This window comes from Pelophylax lessonae, assembly GCF_965119305.1.
Source record: "Pelophylax lessonae genome assembly, chromosome: 2".
Taxonomy (NCBI): Eukaryota; Metazoa; Chordata; class Amphibia; order Anura; family Ranidae; genus Pelophylax; species Pelophylax lessonae.
In genome coordinates this window covers 458,879,068-458,901,499 of record NC_138769.1, presented here as the reverse complement: position 1 = coordinate 458,901,499, position 22,432 = coordinate 458,879,068, and the positions used below count along the sequence as shown (strand labels likewise).

The 22,432-nt window shown below is 40.4% G+C and overlaps 1 protein-coding gene across 1 annotated transcript in view; it reads right to left on the bottom strand.

The window, feature by feature from the left end:
* The window catches only part of GABRG3 (gamma-aminobutyric acid type A receptor subunit gamma3), a 1,042,113-nt gene that overhangs the window by 30,137 nt on the left and 989,544 nt on the right, over positions 1-22,432 (bottom strand). Inside the window, exon 7 of the mRNA XM_082244515.1 lies at positions 18,907-19,059. Within this exon, the coding sequence (XP_082100641.1) occupies positions 18,907-19,059 (153 nt within the window). The remainder of the gene's footprint in view (positions 1-18,906; positions 19,060-22,432) is intronic.

Sequence of the window (22,432 nt, the reverse complement as noted above, 5' to 3'; positions counted from 1 at the left end):
GGACACTACGTGCTGTTTGTTGGCTCCCAAAACTCTCACCCCAAATTTCTGTAGATTGTGCTTAAATCAAAGCGAAATCTACAGATATTTGAGGTGAGAGTCGTGGGAGCCCACAAACAGCACGTGGTGTCCTGTATTTACAGCATTTGGTTGAATTTTATTGGTAGAGGGCCAAGAGATCAGCACGGGAATCACCACCTTACTGATTATCCAATAATAATATGGACTTTAGTCACTTTTTTGATGACACTTCCATGTTATTAATGCAATGCTTTTTTATGAATTAATAGTATAATTTTTGTGTGTATTATTATGAATTATTTTATACAGGTATAATTTATACTAGCACTATTGCACTTTACAGCAGCGCAGCACTTTACACTATTTCGATTTATTAACTCATTGTGGGAACACAATCAGTGCTAGCAGCAAGCTTAGCATTTGTTCCTTTCAAGGTCGTTTGTTCATGCACTTATTACACTAGTATATTTGGTAGCGCAGTACCTATATCGTATTTCATTCATGTTACTTTAAACTTGATATAATTCTTCAAATTGAAATGCATAATTACAATTTGTTTGCAACAAAATGCAATATAACAAATGACATCTGCCAGACATCTGAAATCTTTTAAATTGATCCACAAGTGTCACTTTTTCATGAAGTGTTACAGCATAATTGACTCAAGGTTAATCCATAAAGCTGCCCATAGATGCATCAAAATTCGACTGGTTTAGCAAGGACCAGCTGAATTTCAATCCATGTATCGGCCTTGTGGCTTTAAAGAAGTCAACCTACTGATCAACTTCTGTGTAAGTGCCCTGCTAGAAAATGTCCCCTTGATCAGTGTGGCGTATTCTGAAACCTCCCCAATGTAAGAATACAATGACATAGCAGAGAGGATTCCCCCATACACCTTGGATGTGTGAAAAGGGGAATCAGGTCAATTTTTTCCCCAGTGGTTGAACTAAAAAACTAAGCCATCTATGGCCAACTTTACTGTGACAAATAAATTCTACAGCAGTTACTAGAACAAGAGATAAGGGGAAATCTTCAAAATGAGCATATCTGTTACAAAGACGACTAAGTCCTCATGCACACTTGACGTTATCAAAACATCAGTAGAAAGCTGTAGAAGGAGTTTTTCAGCTTTTTTTAAGTAGCACTTTTCAGCGTTTATAGCGTTTTTCAGCTGTAGCCTTTTTTTTTTTTAGCAAAACTATACTCCCACAAAAGCTTATGGCTCAAAACACTGATAAATGCTGAATAGCTGCGTTTTTCAGCGTTTTTTTTTTTTTTTTTCGTGTCTTTCAGTGTTGTTAAGCTTTTATCAGAGTTAGAGCATTTTTACAGCTAAAAAAACTCCTCTCAAAACCCACTACTTCTGTTTTTTTTTTTGTTTTTTTTAGCCAGAAAACGCCCCTGCCAAAAACTGCTAATAACAGCCTATGTGTGCATAGAAACATAGGATAACATGCTGGGGAGTTTACTGGCTGTGGAAAAAAAAGTCTGAAGCCAAAAACAGAAGCTGTAAAAAAATGTCCAGTGTGCATGAGGCCTAAGCAGGGATTTCCCTTCACTTTGAAAAGATTTCTTGTGACTTCCTGTGGTGTTGGTAAAATAGGAAATAAAGGGAAAAGAACGCAGACAGTTAAAAAAAAAAAAAAACACTCATCAGTTTAACTATACTCTAAACTTTACATCAAACATATAACAATCAAATAAAAAATTAAATAATAAAAATTGTGATTTATATAGCTAATTTTCATTTTAATTTATTTTACAAAATTACATTTTTAACTAAAGCCAAACTATCTATCTATCTATCTATCTATCTATCTATCTATCTATCTATCTATCTATCTATCTATCTATCTATCTATCTATCTATCTATCTATCTATCTATCTATCTATCTATCTATCTATCTATCTATCTATCTATCTATCTATCTATCTATCTATCTATCTATCTATCTATCTATCTATCTATCTATCTATCTATCTATCGCAGTGCTGCATCCAGGTGGAACCTAAGAACAGCACTGGCACATGGACAGCTTAAAGTAAGGGTGAGAAAAGCATAGGCCCTTTTTTATGGGGGTTGGATGGAGGGACTGAAAAAAATATAGACTTCTGCAGTACTTCAAAGTGTATTTCTACCTTTTAGGCCAAAATTGCTAGAGCATGTACTTAATACTTGTTTCTTTTCTATTCAATGATGGGGAGGGAGCTGCTGAAGTTTGATTACTATAATAATCCCTGTCTGTACTGTACATACTGTCAGTCCTAGCAGAGAGTAAAGATATCAAATCCTGAATGGCACTGTAAATGTTAATGCACTTACTGGAAAGGTAAAAATGATAATGATTGATTTTCCACCAGAGAATTTTTGCTGAAAGTTACATTCATGACTTTGTATAGACCCCCTAAGACCCTTAAACTATAATGCCTATGTTTAGTTATTTTCTGTAATCAGCACAAGGGGAAGTATTTACATTTAGTGAGAATTGTTCCTTGACCTAGTTCAAATATTTTATCTGCTGCCCAAAAGATTATCGCTGCAAGGATAATTCCACCACTGGACCCGTCACAGGCACTTTTCAAGAGTGCCGACTATGCATGCCCTTTCAGCCCCCTCCTTCATTCATAGAAGCCGTACTATAGCTTCCAATTATGAATGGAGGAGGGGGACCCTTTATTCATCTGCATGTCTTCCATTCATAGAGTGATTTATTTTATTTAAACCTAGGCTTTATGCACTATAACAATAATGGTTTATCTGCATTACTAACATATCATGCACGACGGGCAGCACAGTGGCTAAGTGGTTAGCACTTCCACCTAGCAGCACCGGGGTCACTGGTTTAAATCCCAACCATGGCACTAGCTGCCTGAAGTTTGTATGTTCTCCCTGTGCCTGTGTGGGTTTTCTGCGGGAACTACAGTTTCCTCCAAAAACTTCAAATACATGCTGGTAGGTTAATTGGCTCCTGTTTGAATTAGCCCTAATATGTGTATGTATGAATGTGAGTTAGGGACCTTAGATTGTAAGCTCCTTGAATGCAGGGACTGATGTGAATGTACAATACATGTGTAAAGCACTGTGCAAATTGACGCCGCTATATAGATACCTGTAATAAATAAATGAGCCATAAGGCTACATGACAAGTTAAAAAAAAAAAGCAACAAAAATTGACTGTTACCCAATTACACCAAGCATTTAGAGGCCATGATTCATGCTAAAGAAACTGTTCCTAATTACAGACTAACATTTTCTATACATTGATATTTTACGTTTTCCTTTGCTACAAAAAAAATATTACTAGAAGAAATTTAGCAATGGTACAGTTAAAGTTCAGTTTTGCTAGAATCATAGCATTTTATGATTTCAGCATAGGACTTGCATGCTCTTTGCACAGAGACAGAGTTAAGTATGAAGCAAAATAAGGTTAAAGTGTATGGGGAGATTATGTGCACAAGAAGGAAATTACATTAATATCATTTATAAGTGAATTAGATCCAGGGAAAATCCCAGGGATCAGGAAGGAATACTTTTCCCCTTCTGTAGCAAATTGGATCATGCTTTGCTGGGGCTTTCTGCCTTCCTCTGGATCAACTGTGGGTATAGGATTGTGTATATAGGATTGTATATTTTTGTTCCCCCTTTTGTTGGTTGAACTAGATGGACTTGTGTCTTTTTTTTTAACCAAACTATGTAACTGTAAATATGTAACCTAGCCAAAGTCAACACTGCTATCTCTGAGATTCAGATCTCAGCTGACTCTGTGACCTCATGCTCTAAAAGGACACTACTCAAGTTTATGAACTATAAAACAGACTTATATGGCTCTTCAATACCCCCTGATTTCAACCCTTCTGAAAATTCTCCAAAACCCCATAGAATTGGTTTGGCTTATGTCTCTAGACTTGGAATTTCTTATGCAACCCATTACTAATGAGGAGGTCTTTTTAGGATCACATCATTTCCAAATGGTGAGACCCCCCAGACCTGATGGCATCCTGACACAGACTTTTATAAGGCCCATGCTGAGATATTAGCACCTAAATTGGCATCCATATATAATCAAAGCTTAGCAGATGACTCACTTTCCCCTTCTATGAGAGAAGCACGTGCTACTCTGATATGTAAAAGCCCTAAAGATCCCTCTTTGCATGCCTCCTACAATCCTATAGCCTTCCTAAATTGTGATTGAAAAAACTTAACCAAACTTCTCAACACCAGGCTTAGCCAGATCATCCACTCTCTTACAGATCTGGACCAAACAGGTTTCATACCTCATAAGTCTATTGACATAAATATTCACAGATTGCTCATAAACATTCACATGCGACTTCTCAATTAAGGCAATAATATGATAACCTACTTAGACAGTGAGAAGTGTTGCAGAGGATGTGTTTCCTGTTTCGATTAATTAAATGATTAAACACCTTGTATAGTCACGCAGAGGCCTCTACATGCTTGGAAGGCAAAAATTCCCCCCTATTTCAGCTTTACTGGGGCACTTGGCAGGGCTGCTCTCCCTCTTTTTGTCATAGCTACGGAACCTATTGCAGAAGCTTGTTGCATGTCCCAAGATAACAAACGCCTAAGAGTTCAATGGTTGGAAGAGTGGGAAGCCCTATATACAGATGATCTCATCTGTTCCTCAGTGGCAAAAGGTCCTCCCTGCAAAGGGTGCTCCAGGTTCTGATAAATTTCTCCAGAGTCACTGGCCTCCTGGTTCCTTACTCGGTCGACCCTGGTGCCATTTCACTTGCTTCCAAAGACATCCCCTTACATTAAGTAGAGAGATTTAAGTCCTGAGTTGTAATATCTCCTTATGCTACTGAATATCTTGCCTTCAATATATTGCCTGTCTCATGGGATATGAAAACCAAATTGAATGTATGGCGTAATCTGTGGCTAGCTGTTCTGGGCTGCATATAAATAGTCAAAATGAAAATTCTATATAAATTGACTTATTTATTGCTCAGTTCTTCACACTGGATTCCAAAGTCCTTTTTTAACTATCCTACTCAATTATTCACTTCCTTTTTTATGGGGCTTACAGAAGCCATGATACAAACAGATTACCTTATCCAGCATGGTGGGTCAGCTATGCCTGACTGTCACAAATATTATTCCGCTACCCAATTGGTTACAGCACTGGTAGCTTCAATTTGACATTAAAACCTCCTCTACCATGATGTAATCTGCCATCTTACAAACCCTGAAGGCCCTTCAGTCACTCTTATTTTTAAGGATAAATATGCCATATTTTCTCACTCCATCCATGGCAGCCACTACCAAAGTTTGAAATAGGGGCTCTGCTGTAAACTGTGACAGGAAGTCAGCTAAATCTGGGAATGTAGTCACAGGAAGGAGATACATTTCCACCTGATTTAGAAAGTCCATTAATTAATTTAGGGTGTTGGCTACAGAGCTAGCCAGCAGGAAGTTGAAAGGCCTTCACCTGTTCAGAATGAGGGAGTTAAGGCTCTATAATTTGTTCAGAGAAAGTCCTATTGTTTGCTGCCTCCTGTCGCCGTGTGGGCTGGGAGAGGAAGGCAGACATACGTGTACCTCCCGACGCCGTGTGGGCATGGGAGAAGGACTGCTGCCTCCAGAAGCTGTGTCCTGAAGCCATGTGGGCTGGGAGCAGGAGGACAGTCAGCGTGTGCCTCCCGACAGGATGTGTGGGCCTGGGAGAAGACCCCCCGGAGTGATGTGTGCCCGGGACGGTAACCAAGGGTGAATACGTCTCAAAGGTGAGAAGACGAACTGTTGATGTGAAAGAAACAAAGGACTGTGTTGCCCTGTGAAGCTATTATAAAAGGACTATTGAGTGTCCGCTGTAGGACAAGGAAGTCTGCCCGACGGTAGGTTGGAGACAGACACTTAGGCAGGTTCCAGTTGTGAGAAGGTAGCCGCCCACAGAGGCAAGGATTTATTTTCTGTTTTATTTTATTTTGGATGTTTTGCTGCATACAGCCTGGTGAAGAAAACACCATTTAATAAACCACACTGTTTGTTTGCAAGCACTTGTCGGCTACCTCTCTGGGAAAACGCACCCCCCAAGGGGTCACCCATACGCCTACCACCGAGCTAATCCCTCACATATGGTGGAGGTATGCAGTGGGCATAAGCAGAGATCCCTGCAAGGAAGTGCAAATGTTTGATGAACTTTATCTGGTGCATGAGATTGCACAATCTATGTGTGCAGGAGAGAAGATCCTGACAGAAAAAAAAAAAGTGTTTTAAAGAGACAGCGGTCTCAAAATTATTTGATGAACTTTGTTGTGTCTGGTGCAAGTGACTGCACAAACTGTGTGCGCAGGAAAAGAGATCTTGCAAGAGAGAGAACAACTACATGTGTTAAAGAGACAGTGGTCTGAAAATTTTTTTGCTGGACTGTGAAAAATTTGTTTGTGGAGTTATTGAAGATGGGGCGTTCAAAACGCCTGAAGAATGCAAAGATAGATGAAATGAGAGACCGGATTCTATGGATGGAGGGGATGTTACCGTCTGAACCAGCCCCATCCATGCCTAAAGAGAGTCTACTAAAGAGGAAGGTTGTTGTCCCTAGCAACACTGATGAAACTGCTATGGAGACGCAGTGTGCTCAGATGAAAAGTAAACTCAAAATGGAGGAGATGTTGAAACATCTGATTATATCAAATGCAGCTCAACAGCAAGCAAATGCAGCTCAACAGCAGGCAAATGCGGATTTTCAGCAGAGCTTTGCAGCTCAACAAAAGGCTCATCAAGAGAGCATGGCAGGCTGGAAACAGAGACGCCAGCAGCCAATGGAGGCCATCGGTTTGGAAGAAACCGAGTATGTGTGCAGGGCTGAGTTGGATGCCTTGCAACGGAAAATGGAAGAAAAGGAACAAGCCTTGGAATTGCTTAAAATGGAGCATAGAAACTTGCAGGAAACGAATGAACTACTCAAGTCTCATGTGTCACAGTGGGAAGAATCCACTGCTCTTCTTTTGGTCGAGTTGCAAAAACGCAGAGAGACTATAATGGAGAAAGATACCATCCTCATGGAAAAGGAAAGTGAAATTCAGACTTTGCAGAAGCAAAGTATGGCTGATATGTTGGAGTTGCGTAATCAGCTGGAAAAAAGTCTTCAGTCTTTGGGAGCTACAAAAATAGACCTGCAGGAGTCGCAGGAACAGAATGTTGCTCTGAAAGCGACATTGTCTCTCAGCGACAAAGAGAAAAGTGAAAGAGAGGCTAAATTACTGAGTACTGTGTATGAGCTCACTACTTTGAGCAATGTGGTAGATGAATGGCGTGCGGACTGTGAAAGTTGGAAAGGTGAAGCCCAACGTTTCCAGCAGCAGTTAAAGGAGAAAGAAGCCTGTGTGGCAGAATTACAGTCTCATTCCCAGAAACTAGCCAATGAGGTGAAGGCTCTTATGCAGGGAAAAGGAGATTGTGAACATAAGAGGGAAAAAGTAGAGGCACGGCTTCTGGAATCGCAAGTCAAGGTGTCAGAAGGTGACCGATTGTGTGCTAAGCTGTTAGAGAAGGCAAACCGATTGCAGGTTGAGTTGGACAGTGTCACAAATCGGCTTTCTCAAGCAGACAGCAAATCTAGAGAAATTGCGGAAGATTTTTCTATCTTGGAATCGCAGCTGCAAGACACGCAGGAACTCTTACAGGAAGAGAGGTGTCAAAGGCTGAGTTTTAGCACAAAGCTCAAACAAATGGAAGATGAGAAAAATGGCTTCCTGGAACAATTAAAAGAGGAGGCGGAAGCAAAGAAAAACCTATCAGAGCAAGTCGCAACATTGCAAGCTCAGATAGCGGATATGAAAAAACGCATGGAAGAAAGCGTTGCTTCATTACAGTGTGTTGAAGATGTGAAAAAGAAGTTTGATCAGATGCTTGGTAAAGAGAAGACTGTGTCTGCAAAATATGCAGAAGAACGCGACCGCGCAGAAGCGGAGGTGCGTGATAACGAGAGCAAAGCCCTGTTCTTGGCTCGCTCTTTGGAGGAAGCTCTAGAGTGTAAGGCTGAACTAGAAAGAGTTAACCAACAGCTGTGTACAGAAATGGAAGAATTGGTCAGCTCCAAGGATGATGTTGTGAAAAGCGTTCAGGAGCTAGAAAAGTCTAAGCGAGCCTTAGAACAGCAAGTAGAAGAGATGAAGATTCCGTTGCAGGAACTGGAAGAGGAATTCCAGGCAACAGAGGATCTGTCCCAAAGAGGGGATAGTGTGCCTGATGCAGTTTTTAAAAGGATCAGTGTTTTGGGGTCTGTCCTGAGTGAGCCTCAGAAATGTGACGACATGTGGCTTGAATCACCCCTTTGGAATAAACCGTTCCTTCAAAAACTTCAAGCATTGGAAAATGTATCATTAGAACTTCAGCAAACAAAGGAGCTGAGTAAGAAATGTGGTGATTTCTCAGTTCAGGCTGAAAACCTAGTGGAGAAAACTAAGGCTGTTGGTGAAAACGTGAAGCAAATGAATAAGTGCCTTTCAGGGAGTGTTTCCAAAATGGAACTGGTGAAAGACGGGTGGCAGAAGTTTGATCGTGATCTTGAGATGCATTCCATGTGGAATTCAGATAGAGAAAAAGAACTAGGTGACCTTGAGCGGTCAAATAGTTCAGCAGAAAGTGCATTGAAGAAACCTGTAAAAGAATGTGTTGCAGTTCCATGCTTCTTCACTGATGCAGAGAGGAGGTCTATAATGGATACCACCCAGATCGCTGGGTTCAACTGTGTTGTTGCCTTTAACCCCTATGTTGGTGGAAGGAAAGTTGATGATGTTCTGGTTGGCTACTTCTGTGAAGAGTTTGGCAAGAAATATAAACTGAATATCAAATCAAATAGTAGGCCTTTACTGCGACTCGCTCAGGAGGGCGAAAAGTTTAAGAAGTTGATGAGTGCAAATGCTTCAGATCTGCCTATGAATATGAAATGTTTGAATGATATTGATATCTCTGGGAAAAGGAACAGGGGTCACTTTGAAGAAATGTGTGACAGCCTGTTGTCTCAATTGGAAAATCCTCTGCACAGCATCTTAGAGCAAGCAAAGCTCAAGAAGGAAGATCATTCCCTTTTACAACAAAAAGTCAATGATTGTGTACAGCTGTATGGAGAGGCAACTCAAGTCACAGAGGGATGTCAAGAGTCCCTACTTGGAACAAAGCTTAGTGAAGCAAAGGTTCTCAAAGTTTTGTGGAAAACATTTATGGATTGCAGAGAGAGGCGTCTTAAGAATGTTGAAGACATTAAGACTAGCCCAATTGAGTTGCCTATGGATCACGGTCCTCCATGGTGGATTGGACAGACGGTTATGAGGGACAAGCTGTCTGACATTTATGAGAAAGCTGTCAATGAAGATGACAGAAACGAGAAGGAGCAAAATTATGCCAAAAATGCAGTTGAAGAATGTGTATATGAGATGAGAGACAAACTGTGTGGCATTTATGAGAAATCTGTCAGTGAAGATGACAGAAACAGTTTCATCCGGAAGCTTGAGGATAATAGGAGGCTTATCAGTGAGTCAGCAGTGCCTGACACATGCGTGCCTGGAAATATGTGTCCCAACCCTAGGGTTGAAACAAGAGGGGGGGGTATGTGACAGGAAGTCAGCTAAATCTGGGAATGTAGTCACAGGAAGGAGATACATTTCCACCTGATTTAGAAAGTCCATTAATTAATTTAGGGTGTTGGCTACAGAGCTAGCCAGCAGGAAGTTGAAAGGCCTTCACCTGTTCAGAATGAGGGAGTTAAGGCTCTATAATTTGTTCAGAGAAAGTCCTATTGTTTGCTGCCTCCTGTCGCCGTGTGGGCTGGGAGAGGAAGGCAGACATACGTGTACCTCCCGACGCCGTGTGGGCATGGGAGAAGGACTGCTGCCTCCAGAAGCTGTGTCCTGAAGCCATGTGGGCTGGGAGCAGGAGGACAGTCAGCGTGTGCCTCCCGACAGGATGTGTGGGCCTGGGAGAAGACCCCCCGGAGTGATGTGTGCCCGGGACGGTAACCAAGGGTGAATACGTCTCAAAGGTGAGAAGACGAACTGTTGATGTGAAAGAAACAAAGGACTGTGTTGCCCTGTGAAGCTATTATAAAAGGACTATTGAGTGTCCGCTGTAGGACAAGGAAGTCTGCCCGACGGTAGGTTGGAGACAGACACTTAGGCAGGTTCCAGTTGTGAGAAGGTAGCCGCCCACAGAGGCAAGGATTTATTTTCTGTTTTATTTTATTTTGGATGTTTTGCTGCATACAGCCTGGTGAAGAAAACACCATTTAATAAACCACACTGTTTGTTTGCAAGCACTTGTCGGCTACCTCTCTGGGAAAACGCACCCCCCAAGGGGTCACCCATACGCCTACCACCGAGCTAATCCCTCACAAAACCCAAAGCTCAGACTTCTCTCTCCTCAATCATGCCATTAGGGAATAACCCTACTTTCCCTTATTTGTATGCTCTGTCTGACCTGAGTGTTGGCAAATTCAAGACCATAGTACATACAGTATTGTGGAGAATAATCAACTGTTCCCATTTGAGACCCTGAAATTCCCTATGCCTTCACATTTTTCCTTTAGGTTCTGGCAGATTATGCATGCCTTCAGCAGCCAGTTCCCTCAACGCCAACTAGACTGAATTTGTTCCTACCTTGTATTGTTGCTACAGTCCAACCCTGTCTTGAGGCAAACTTCAAACCTATAACAGCATATCCTTATGTCTGCTCTTTTGAAAAAAATACAATATTTTTAACTTTCTGCTATAAAACATATCCAATAAAACAATTGAAAAAAATCATATTTCTTTTTAAATTTAGGCCAATACCTAGATAGCAAGCAATTGTGCTGCAAGCTTGAAAATAACTTGCTAAGCTATTGCTAGATGTGCCAGGCTTCACAAGTTAGTTGCAAACAGCAAATCCACATTACATGACTCCAGATCAACTTACTTTGCAAACATTCTGCAAGCCTGCTGCAAGTTCTGGTTTTGTTATGTTGTGCAATAGTCTTCCTACCAGAGGGGTCACTGTGGCTGAATTTACATGCTGTAGACTTGCAGAGCTCTTGCTGTAGACTCACCACTCTACGCAAATTTGCTACAAATTGGAAAAGTGTCAACTAGAACTTGTGCTTCAAGTGCTATGCAAGTGTACATTTTGCCAGTGAAAATGTGAAGCAAGTTAACAGACTTACAATTAAACACTACAACAAATGTATGGCAAGTTATCCTTGCTACCTGGTTATATATTCTACTACAAGTTTTTGGTAAAAAAATCCCAATAAGTGTATATTGGTTGGTTTGCACAAACTATGGTATACAGTATATACTGGAATGTTTATTTTTTCAACTGTGTGCTTAGCCAGTGTTTTACTGTACTACAGTGGGGATTGAAAGTTTGGGCACCCCAGGTAAAAAATTTTATTAATGTGTATAAAGAAGCCAAGGAAAGATGGAAAAATCTCCAAAAGGCATCAAATTACAGATTAGACATTCTTATAATATGTCAGCAAAAGTTCGATTTTATTTCCATCATTTACACTTTCAAAATAACAGAAAACAAAAAAATGGTGTCTGCAAAAGTTTGGGCACCCTGCAGAGTTAATATCTTGTACTGCCCCCTTTGGTAAATATCACAGCTTGTAAATGCTTTTTGTAGCCAGCCAAGAGTCTTTCAATTCTTGTTTGAGATATCTTTGCCCATTCTTCTTTACAAAAGTCTTCCAGTTCTTTGAGATTTCTGGGCTGTCTGTCACGCACTGCTCTTTTAAGGTCTATCCATAGATTTTCGAATATGTTGAGGTCAGGAGTTTGTGAATGAAGGCCATGGCAAAACCTTCAGTTTACGCCTCTTGATGTAATTCCCCGTGGATTTCGAGGTGTGTTTAGGATCATTATCCATTTGTAGAAGCCATCCTCTCTTTAACTTCAGCTTTTTTCACAGATGGCATCAAGTTACCATCCAAAATTGGCTGAAATTTTATTGAATCAATTTTTCCTTCTACTCGTGAGATGTTGCCTGTGCCACTGGCTGCAATACAACCCCAAAGCATGATTGATCCACCCCCATGCTTAACAGTTGGACAGAGGTTCTTTTCATTAAATTCTGTGCCCCTTCTTCTCCAAATGTACCTTTGCTCATTCCGGCCAAAAAGTTCAATTTAAAACTCATCGGTCCACAGAACTTGTTTCCAAAATGCATCAGGCTTGTCTATATGTTCATTTGCGAAGTTCAAACACTGATTTTTGTGGTGAGGACGTAGAAGAGGTTTTCTTCTGATGACTCTTCCATGAAGACCATATTTGTACAAGTTTTTCTTTATAGTGGAATAGTGTACCACAACTCCAGTGTCTGCCAGATCTTTCTGGAGGGATCATGCAGTCAAACGTGGGTTTTGAATTGTTTTTCTCACAATCCTGCGAGCTGTTCTGTCTGATATTTTTCTTGGTCTTACAGATCTTGCTTTAACTTCCACTGTTCCTGATGACTGCCATTTCTTAATTACATTCCGAACAGAGGATATTGACATCTGAAAACGCTTTGCTATCTTCTTATAGTCTTCTCCAGCTTTGTGAGCGTCAACTATTTACAGTTTAATTTTTCTAGACAACTGCTTAGAAGATCCCATGGTGCTGATTGTTGGGGCAAGGTCAGATGAGTCTGGGCATTTAAAACCTTTGAGATTGACAATCCATGACATTGGCAGGTCTCAGCCTTGCAAAGGTGGCAGTGCATGCTATACATTCTGCAGGGTGCCCAAACTTTTGCAGATGCCATTTTTTTGTTTTCTGTAATTTTGAAGGTGTCAATGATGGAAATAAAATCTAACTTTTGTTGACATATTATAAGAATGTCTAATCTGTAATTTGATGCCTTTTGGAGATTTTTCCATCTTTCCTTGGCTTCTTTATGCGCATTAATACAAATTTTTACCTGGGGTGCCCAAACTTTTGATCCCCACTGTATGTGTGCTGCTTTTACTCAGGGAAGTGATGTATTTTATTCCCTGTTTTGCAGGGCCACAACATCTATCCCTTGCTTTCGTCATAATGGAGATCTACCTTGTTTACATAGGCAGATCTTCATTCTGTGTCTCTGCCTGACGATCAGCGGGTGCCGACGGACATGCAGTGCCTGGCACCTGCAGATTGGCTTCTGCTTGTAAGTAAATACCTCCTCTTCTTGGGTCCCCCACTGATGCTCCTGGCTCTACCCTCCTGCTAAGTGCCCCCAGAGCAATAAGCTTGCTATAGGGGCACCTGAGCAGGCTCACTTCTCCATTCAGACACGGATCCATGGCTCGGCCCTGCCCCTTCTCTCTTCTCATTGGCTATCTGACTGTGATTGACAGCAGCAGGAGGCACTGCTGTCTCAGCCAATGAGGAGGGAGAGTCCCTGGAGACTCTAAACTCTCATACACATTGCTGGATCGCGATGGGGCTCAGGTAAGTATTAGGGGGCTGGGGGGGAGGGGCTGCTGCATAGAATGCATTAAGAACCTTTAGAACTACTTTGAGGGGAAGGGTTTGCATGTTAGGTGTTAAAGGGAATGTTAAGGATTAAGTGTTGGAGGAAAGGTTAATGTATTTGTGAACACACTGCCACAAAAGACCATTTTAATTCAGCCCATAGAATGTTACGAATGTATTTGAATTTACTTAAAAAAATAAAAATAAAGGGTATTTACCTTTTTAATAGGTTTCACATGATCACACAACCTTATTCACACCCCTCATCCTCATAGTAAGGGGCATGCCTGTTTACAATATATTCTGATTGGCATTGACTGCAGGGAAGGCGGGCATAATGTTTAAATATTGTAATTGCTGTCCATTTCTTGCATATGTATCTCTGAACTTTACTGTATGCAACTTTCTACAGCATCAGCTATTGTCTTCCACTATAAGGCCCTGTTCACATTGGTGCACTTTTGCAGCACTAAAACGCACCTTTCAAGTCTTACAAGTGCATGAAAAATATTCTCCTTTAAAATCTATCTGTCTCGATCTCTAAGCTGCATTTTTTGAAGTGTGCTGGATACCCTGTATACCCTGTGTACCCTGTTTTAAAAACACACTAAAAACACACCTTCCATTAAAGTCAATGGAAAAGCCAAAAAAAAAAAAAAAGACACACCACGGTGCGTTTTTAGTGCACTTTCTGAGTCACGTGTCAATTTCTTTTTCAAGTGAACAGGGATGAAAACACATGCATAATGCTTATAAAACACATGGGCTTTCCGATCAGGTTTGTCTGTCAGTTTTTCAGGCGAACCTGATCGGATGCTGCATGCACCTCTATGGAGCGGCGGATGTCAGCGGTGACATGTCCGCTGACACCTACTGCTATCCAATCTGATCCTGTCCATGAAATCAAGATGGATGTAAACCCTATTTTCCATCCGTCTGGATAGGATCGGATGAAAACGGAAAGAAGGTTCATTTTTATCCGATCTCCCATAGAGGAGAGCGGGGATCTGGCAGGTCTGTCTCAGCACAGGGAGCAGAGATGGAGCTGTCATCTGTCTGCTCAGCGGGGATCAGCGGATCGATCCCAGCTGAGCAAAACGGAATCTGCCGAGTGGAAAGTCTGTGTGAAAGGATGCTAGTTATGTATTACATTTTAATGCAATACATTTAAATCGTGCTAAAAACTCAGCATGCAAAACAAAAAACAAAATACAAGAAAAGCATGAACAGGTCCTAACCCTAATCAAACATGATGTATGAGTTTTGCAGCCATGAACACAGTGGGGCTTTTATACTCTGATTGGCTGCATCATTGACTGACTGCAGGGAATGCAAGTGCCATGTTTGATGAGGGAAAATGTTGGCAAAAACTGTGTCAGCGATGAGTCAAAGTATCAATTTTGCAGCCATCAACAGAGCAAAGAGATCTAAAAAAAGAACTCACACAAACTGACTACAATCTTGGTGTGGTCAGAATGAAAAAGGACAAAAGAAGAGTTTGTAGGATCACCAGGATTTTCTAAAAAATTAAAGCACTAAAAAATTAACCAGATAATATTTACAAGAACAAAATTAAGAAAAAGCAAACACACACACGGAAAGTGATGTCTCATTAAAGAGAATCTGTCACAAAGACATTATATCACACAGGGGGCTTTTTGTCCCATGTGTAATATAAATAAAGTTTTAGTGAAAAAAAAAGTGTCAAAAAAGTTAGGCCCAATCACCTACACCCCCCCAAATATTTGTAGAGCCTGCCTGCCCCCATGCACATGCATATGAATGTAAATACACCTGTAAGGGGTGCCTACGTTCTAAAACATTACTTCCACTACACGTTATATATTGCGCAGCTGCACACATCGGAGTGAGAGAATTAATTTGACGGTCATTATTCATAGATAACTCTAAATTGAGGACCTGTAGGGCATTTTAAACTGTCAACTATAAAAACATATATAGGGAACCAAAGTTCATTATCATTTATAAGGCACGCAGAATTTATAAGCTTCATATGCTGGGTATCCATTTATGATGTACTTGGTACAGCTTCCAGTTTTCATTGTCAACGCTTAATTAAACAGGCTGAAGTTAGAGGTTACCATGCACAGCTGCACCAGATTCTGAGTGCTCCAGTTTTAGTAAATTTCCCCCACTGTGTTTGTGTGCCAAAAATGAACTTGAGTGTATTTGTTACGGTAAATGTGACCTTGAAAAACTGTTGTGCAAATGTCATGTGGCATAAAAAAATTAGAACAATCACTATTTTATATTTCAGCATCTCTGGTTTCACAAAATATATAATATTTGGAGGGTCAATTGTCAGGCCTAAAATTATATTTTCAATGTGTGCAAAAAATGTAAAAAAAAAAAAACAAAAAGAAAAAAAACAACAATTTGGCATTGAAATAGTTAAAATCACTCTCTCCTTGCCAAACAGTATTTTGTTTTCTTTTTTAATGCACTGGTTCATATTTCCCAGGGCAGTACCCAGCTCCTCATGTCCTTTATTTAATCATTTCCCGCCTATTAACCTTGAAAATAGCCAGAACTGATTTTAAAGATTCAGTTTTCTTTGGTTTCATGTTTAGAATTTCAGCACAGTTCAGAGCAAACTAAACCCAGGTATTTTTGCCTCACTCTATTATTAAACACTTGTTAATGTAAAGTGTTCTGTTGATTGTCTCAATTTATTGCTCCCAATACTTATTACTTGGGACTGTCCAGGGCATGCCTGGGTCATATGCAAGGGATATGCAGAAGTGGTGAACGCTCCAGTAGGAGGGGGGTGCATACAAGGCAGGACCTAAAGTAGTTCACAGCTCATGGGGAAAGGGTACACTGGCTCAAGAAGAGCCTTTTTTTAAGCAATTCTCAAACACGGATTCATTTATATCAGATAAGACACTACACATGAGGAAAAATAATAGAGAAGTAGCATGATAAAATAGTGTCTGTTGTTTTTTTTAACTCTTGCTCCTACTTTTCCAAGGCAACAATGTGTGCCTGTCACCTCTTTTGTGTTTCTGTTCTCCATCCCTCCTATGACCTTCAGAGGAAGCAGTCTCTGTCTCAATATTATTTCAAAGCCGTGTGTGTGTGTACGTGTGTGTAAGTGCCATAATTACAGAACTGCAGTTCGACAGGGCAAGAAAAGTAATATAACCACTGAAAATTAAACATGATAGATTTTTTTTTTTTTTTAGCTATAGACAAAGGAGACAGTGCAGACTAATCTGTTAGAATGTAATTATCTGACTACAGTTCCACTTTAATTTTTATGTGCTCATTTCAGTGGTTAAGTGTTAGAGTTGGAAGAGGGAAGGTTAAGTGTTATAAAACAGGCTGAAGTGATACTAAAGTCTCCTTTTTGTTTTAAAATAACAAACATGTTTTACTTATCTGCATTGTGCAGTGGCTTTGCAGCCCAGATCTTCCTCTTCTCCGGTCCCTCGCTGGCACTCTTGGCCCCTCCCTCCTGCCAAGTGTCCCCACTGTAAGCAGCTTGCTATCAGGGCACCTGAGTCACTGCTTTGTGTGTCCATTCAGAGATGGAGTCATAGCTTGCCAACGCCCCCCTCTCTCTCCTCATTGTCTCACTGATTTTGATATACAGCAGCGGCTGCCAATCAGGAGGGAGATTCCCAGAAAGCTTAGTCTCTCATGTAACATCGCTGGATTGAGATGTGGCTAAGGTAAGTATTAGGGAGGCTGAGGGGTGCTGCTGCACACAGAAGTTACTAGAGTTGCTATGTGTTAAAAACTTGTTTAGCCTATCAGTACTAGGTATTACCATAGAGGAGGGTTAAATATCAGACCAGTGGTTCAGTGTGTGGCACGCTTCATTTTTAACTTTAGGGGAGTTGCATTTGTTGCAGTTGTATTTAAAGTGGTATTAAATCCAAAAAGAAGAATGGAATATATTGCAGCTTACTAATTCTTAGATGTAGAGGCTTAATTTGTTTTCTATTTTTAAAGATTTTTTCCTGTTTTTTCGCCTGTTGATCCAGCCAGTAAGTCTGCTATTTTTCATCTTCCTTTAACAGACCAAGCTCCCCAGCAAAGCTGGCAATTGGAGACAAACCATTTAACACCTACATTGGTCAACTTTTATTTGTTTATGTAATACATTTATTCTAAGAGGAAAAACCTGCTGTAAGTGTTAGCTGGGATTTGGATTTAATTTGTTAGCCAAGTGCTTCTAAATCTGCTGGTCTAACACTATCCGCTCCCCAGACTGACAATGCTGCTGCCAAAAGGTGGCTCCATTGTTCCTCCAGTGCAGTGGAGACACCCTAAGACAGTTGTGTCCAAACTACAGCCCTCCAGTTGTTCAGGAACTACAATTCCCATGAGGCATTGTAAATCTCTGACATTCACAGACATAACTAGGCATGATGGGAATTGTAGTTCCTGAACAACTGGAGGGCCACAGTTTGGACATAGCTGCATTAAGATATTAACGTGTAACTGGACAAATTACCAGGTGAAAATAAAGTAAAAAAGAAAATGAATGCTGCAACTTCACATTTGAGTATGGATAGCTGCAAAATATTGCAATTTTGTTTTTGAGTTTAATACTGCTTAAATTTGTTCTTGCCAGGGAGAGTCCTAAAACATACCAGTGCTCATCTGCCAAATCTGAGAACAAACATGTCAACAATGGGGGCCTGCCTTTTTCTGATTAATAGACATACATTTACTTTCTGTCCTGCAGACACAACAGGAAGTGAAAGAAAATCTCTCCAAAGTAATGGAAATCCCCTTAGACAGCTGTCACCAGAATAAGTGCCCGATTGGAAGATTGCCTCTCTATCCCTGTTCTGGCGGCAACATTTTAGACTTTCCCCCATTTTTCAGTCCCATTGACAATGATCACTGGGATAATAGACAGACTGCATCTATCTAAAAGGAACACGCACAGAAAACAAAAACTTTCAAATATTTGAGGAAAGGGGGAAAATAGCACTGGACACTGGTTATCTCTATGTATTGCTATCTTATTGATCTCCACAGTCTCCTTGGCTTGTAGTGTAATTCCACAAGCCACATCACTACGAAGAGGTCCAGATACAACTTTACCATCAAAATGCTTTGGTTGTTTATTTTCCCTGTCCCCCTGATTTTGGAATAAAGTTGTATCTGAACCACTTAGCAGTGCTGTGGCACTTTGATTTCCATTTTTGTAGCAATACAACCTGATAAGGTTAAAACCATTGAAATAGCTGCACACTTTTTTTTAATTAAAATGCATTTTATAGAGTTACTGTAAAGTTTCCAGTTTCGAAAAACCTTATTGCTACTCAGTGGGGTAACCATGCTAAAGATCCATTACTTCAATGAGAAGACTTTCCACTGGCAGACAACACAAAGGTAGAATTCTTCTTTAAGACTCTTGTTCAGCATGTGAGCCCTAAGGATTCAAATAATAAATAAAAATATCTTACCTAATGCTGTTCTTGCTGGTGTGGCATCTTTTTTTATCCAGAATGATACCCAGGAAAGCACAACTGTTAGTATGCAAGGAATATATGTTTGAATAGTGAAGTATCCCATTCTTCTGCTTAAATCAAAGTATACTGTCATGACGATGTAATCACCTGATAAGACAAATAAACATATTTAAAAGATAGTAATAAACCAAAAATAAGTTGCACGAAAGTGTCACCATTCAAATTAAATGAACATGTAAATAAATATGATATCTCAGTGATAACTGCACTCATGGCACATCCACATAAACAATACACAAACCAATGAAAGTAAAATTGTGTTGCACTATCAATATAAAATGCTTAAGGTCATAATGACATTCATCCAATCAAGTGAGAAAATACATATAGATCTAAAATAAATCAAGGACCATACGTGCAAATGAAAGAGTAATTGAAAAATCAGTAGAGAAAAAATGAATAAATAATCCGAAAAGGCCATCAGAAAAAGAAGAAAGTGCTCTTGTGCAAAAAAAGTTCATATAAACATTTGAGTGTTATCAGGATCCGATGCTCCAATGTAAATAAAGGAAATCTTCACAACCAGACCCCACTAACAAACCGATTATCAGCTAATATGACCCCAAGATGGAGGTCTGACTGCACCTTATCCCAGTATCCCCCTGGGATGGATGGATATACTCCTTTACCCCTTGATGACATTCTTTTGAGTTCAATACGTCAGGAGGAGCTACAGCAGTGAAGTCATCATGCCGGCCGGGATGTTACACATGTTTGAATGTATTATGCGAACCTACTCCTGCTTTGTTGTAAGTAGTTTTAACCTTTGTTAAAAGCATTAACTTTTAAATACTACACTATAAGTCCCTCTTTTTTTTCCCCTCCTCACTGAGTTTATTGTGGATCATCTTGGTTGTATGGTAATCCATCCGGAAATCCCGGCTCTTGATATTTCAGAAATGCATACCATGATAGAGTGACCCCAGAGTTGAAAATTAAGTAATCAATGTATTTATGGTATGGTCATGTTTCTGCAAGAAAATCCTACATAAGTTTCCCTTCTACCCTCCTATGTTGTATGCCCCCTAGTGTGGACCTGCCCTCTATTGACCTGTATTTACAACTGTTTTTTTCAGTAGGATATGTGTGCTGCAGTGCTTAGGTTTATCATCATGTTTTTTTAGATGATTAGGGGAGAGTCATCTAGGGAAAGCTGGCATGCACTGCACCTGAGTAGTATTTGTGGGCATACTAAATGGGGTGATGGGACTTGTTATGTGAAAATAACATACACGTAGGCAACTGTTGTTGACCTGATGTTGTATTGACTTTAATATTGTCTGAGACAATGATCTGGAACAAGTGTGGAGAAAATAAAATCCAACCCTTTTTTGACATTAATTTATAACATACCTGTCACAGTTATGTGAATTATATATGTTCACACTGCACACAGCACCAACAGACAACTAGCAAATTCAGAAGGAGGCCAGCAATGGCAACCCCAATCCTGTACTTCTCTCATGAAAAGTGTACTTTCAAAACACATTTATAAACCAGAAAAAACACCAGCATTGGATTGACTTGTTTCTGCACAGTTGATTTACTAAAGGAAGAGATCATGTTTACATTGCAAATGGAGTGGTTGCAAATTGCAAAGGAATTTTCACTTTTTCAGCTTAACCCCTTTCCGCCTGCTGTACACATACATGTGGCAGCATGGAAGTGAGCTTTTACACTGCCACATATATGTGTACATCCATCGCTAAAGTTTTGTGCTCATTTGGCCTCCTCTAAAGTGACTGAGGGCAGTGACTAAGCTGTGAACAGCCAATTACAGTGATCACAGTGCTCGTGAGCCTGCCTACTGGCCTCTGGCATTAAGATCCCCGTAAAGACCTGGATCTCACTGGCAAGAGGGGGTTAAACAATCATGTGATGCTGGCCAACTCCAAACATCATATCACGTGAAAGCAAAAATCCTGTTTTTTTCTTTTACTTGGACATAATTGGATGTTCATTGCAAAGTGAACACGCTCTACCCATTTAGTGACTGCTTACAATACCAATTTGGAAATCATCTTTAAACAAATCTCAATACTTCATTTTAAATAGTATTGCTCTTTATTGAGCAGCTCTGAAAAAATAGATTTTAAGGGAATGCAATGAAACCTCTATGAAATATAGCCTTAACAGAGCATACATTTTATCATGCCCAGTACTAGCTGATTGCAGATACACTTTTTGATGAAAAATGACAGGTGATATGAAACTATTTTTAGTATATACACTGCTGAATTTCTTCTAAATAAATTAGTACACTGCATTGTTGGCACTTTTTTACTACGGCAGAGATTCAAGTAATGGAATTGGCTTTAGTGTAGTGGCTGGAGGGTGATGGGCTTGAGATGTATTTTGCTTCAGAGACCCATTATCGTATAGTTGCAAAAAAGTTGAGAGTCATCTATCTTTTGAACTTTTTAACCACTTAAGCCCCGGAAGATTTTACCCCCTTCCTGACCAGGGCCTATTTTGCGATTCGGCACTGCGTGACTTTAATGGACAATTGCGCGGTCGTGCGACGCTGTACCTAAACAAATTTGATGTCCTATTTTTCCCACAAACAGAGCTTTCTTTTGGTGGTATTTGATCACCTGTGTTTTTTTTTATGAGTAATGGTGGCGATCTGCGATTTTTTTTGCGGGACTGCGACATTGCGGCAGACAGATCGGACCCTTGACTGATATTTTTTACACTTTTGGGGTTACCAGTGACATTACTACAGTAATCAGTGCTATACATATGCACTGTTACTGTAAAAATGACACTGGCAGTGAAGGGGTTAACTTTTTTTGAGAGGGAGGGGTTAAGTGTGTCCCTAGGGGCGTGATTCTAACTGTGATTGGCTGTGGCTACTGGTGTAAGAACAGAGATCAACGGTCCTACATAGCAGAACCGTATGATCTCCATTCTTACACAGGGAAGAATGACAGGCGGCTTTGTTTACATTAGCCACCTGCCTTTCTCCCGGTGTAACGGACGATCGCGAGTGCCCGGCGGACATCGGGTCCACCGGGCACACGCGCGGGGGGGTCCGTGGCCGAGCGGGAGCGCACCTCCGGCAGCAAGCAATCACTCCCTAGAGCCTCACAGGCTAGCGACGTAGCCCTACGTCGCTTTGCCTGTAAGTGGCTGACCGCCGCAGTAAATAGTCGTGCGGCAGTCGGCAAGTTGTTAATTATACATATAAAATGGCACAAATTTGTTTTCCAGGAATTATATAGGGCATATTGTTAAAGCAGCCCATGTGACTTTCATCAAAACATTCATTGGTAGACGTAAATCAAGCACTGTCATTTAAAACACATGGAAGATTCACATGCAGTGAATTTTTGGTGAAAAAAAGAATTTAACTTTTAAACCTACTGAACAACATCAGCTCATTTGTTCTTACTGTTATGGCCTACATTCATAATCCCCTTAAAAAAAACATGCCAGACTTCTGCCAGAAAAATCAACT